A 1421-nucleotide genomic window follows, 5' to 3' on the forward strand; every position below is an offset into this window, starting at 1 on the left:
AAAATTCTCAAATTTTCCCCCACTCACAATTCCAAAACGAAGGACGTCAACAGAAGCGCCACAGTAGAGTTGATGAGAGCTTGCGGAGCTCCCACCGCGAACGCAGCCGCCAAACATAAACATAGTATCTATAGGAGGAGTATGCACATGGTCAACTACATATGCTGAAAATATAAAAATTCTGGGGGGAAATTTCGGGAAATTCTTGGTTTTTTCTGTATCAGGTATGTTGGAAAATTCGTATAATTTGTGAGGAAAAATTTGGAGAAAGCGAACATGTCTTTATCTAACACTGAGAGAAAATATGCACATGGTCAACTACATATGTTAAAAATATGAAAATTCTGGCAGAAAATTTTGGGAAATTCTTATTGGTTTCTCTACGTTTCTACCCTAATTCTTGACTAAACTACTGTAATTAGCGAGGAAAGCAAGCATATATTCCTCCAACACTGACCTAGTGAGCCACATAATAGGATCACACACTCACCTGTATGAAACCGGATTGGACCAAAACTAAAGTAACGGTCGGGGGCTCATCCGAGTCACCAGTCTGAAATAATAGCCTATAGTTGAATAGTAACTCGCTGAGACATGGAAGTTACCATCGAGATGATGTCTCCATAAAGGTTGTATTCAGATCTCTTTCTAGCCTTACCAAGAACATCATAAGCTCTGTCGTATCTAAAATGACCATGCCAAGAATCGAACCGGCTACCTTTCGATTACGCCTCTTTCTCCCGCCGCTCGTCCGACTCAGCTGATAACTTCTTGTAGTTTTGATAGATGTCAATGTGCTGGGCGTCTCTATCCACTTGCAGAACTTGATAATATGTAAGCGTCGTTGTCGTGAATGCATAATAATACATACCCGCGATCACAATCATTGCCAACTAACACGAATATCGATTTGCACGCATGCACACGTAAGATTCTCCAAAACTATCGGCTTTTTAACCACACCATTCCTCTTCGCTATCGAAACTCAGTCCGATTACAATGAAGTTTCACCACCCTAGTGATATAAAAAACACTAGTGGAAAATATATTCCATGACTACTGATGCATATCACCGCGAATAACATCGCGTTTTTCACAGAGTATTAGGACGCCACTTCACGTTAAACGGGTTGTGAAACTCCAATCTTCTATTGATCGAGACACCAGGGCAGCAAAATTGAACGAAATACTCAAGTAGTTACTTGCAGATTCACGTATTCCAAGGGCTAACAGTGTGGAGGGAAATTTTGCACATGGACAACTACATCTGTTGATGACAATATGAAAATTCTACGAGTAAATTTTTTTTCGGTTTCTGTACACTTTTACCCCGATTTCATGCAAAAACTTATATCGAATAGCTTTGAAAACTCCCTTTCCTCAGCTGAGGAAAGCAAACATATAGTCCTCCAACACCGACA

At 40.3% G+C, this 1421-nt stretch overlaps 1 protein-coding gene across 1 annotated transcript; it reads right to left on the minus strand.

Annotated features, from left to right (window-relative positions):
* Window positions 1–729: 729 nt before the first annotated feature.
* On the minus strand, window positions 730–893 carry Pmar_PMAR008665 (hypothetical protein; the record flags this gene model as incomplete). Its single annotated transcript, XM_002777319.1, has 1 exon — window positions 730–893. A coding segment is annotated over one exon (164 nt), but the record flags the coding sequence as incomplete, so codon positions are not given.
* Between the last annotated feature and the right edge of the window lie 528 nt (window positions 894–1421).

This window comes from Perkinsus marinus (genome assembly GCF_000006405.1).
Source record: "Perkinsus marinus ATCC 50983 genomic scaffold scf_1104296952058, whole genome shotgun sequence".
In the NCBI taxonomy this organism is placed as follows: domain Eukaryota; phylum Perkinsozoa; order Perkinsida; family Perkinsidae; genus Perkinsus; species Perkinsus marinus.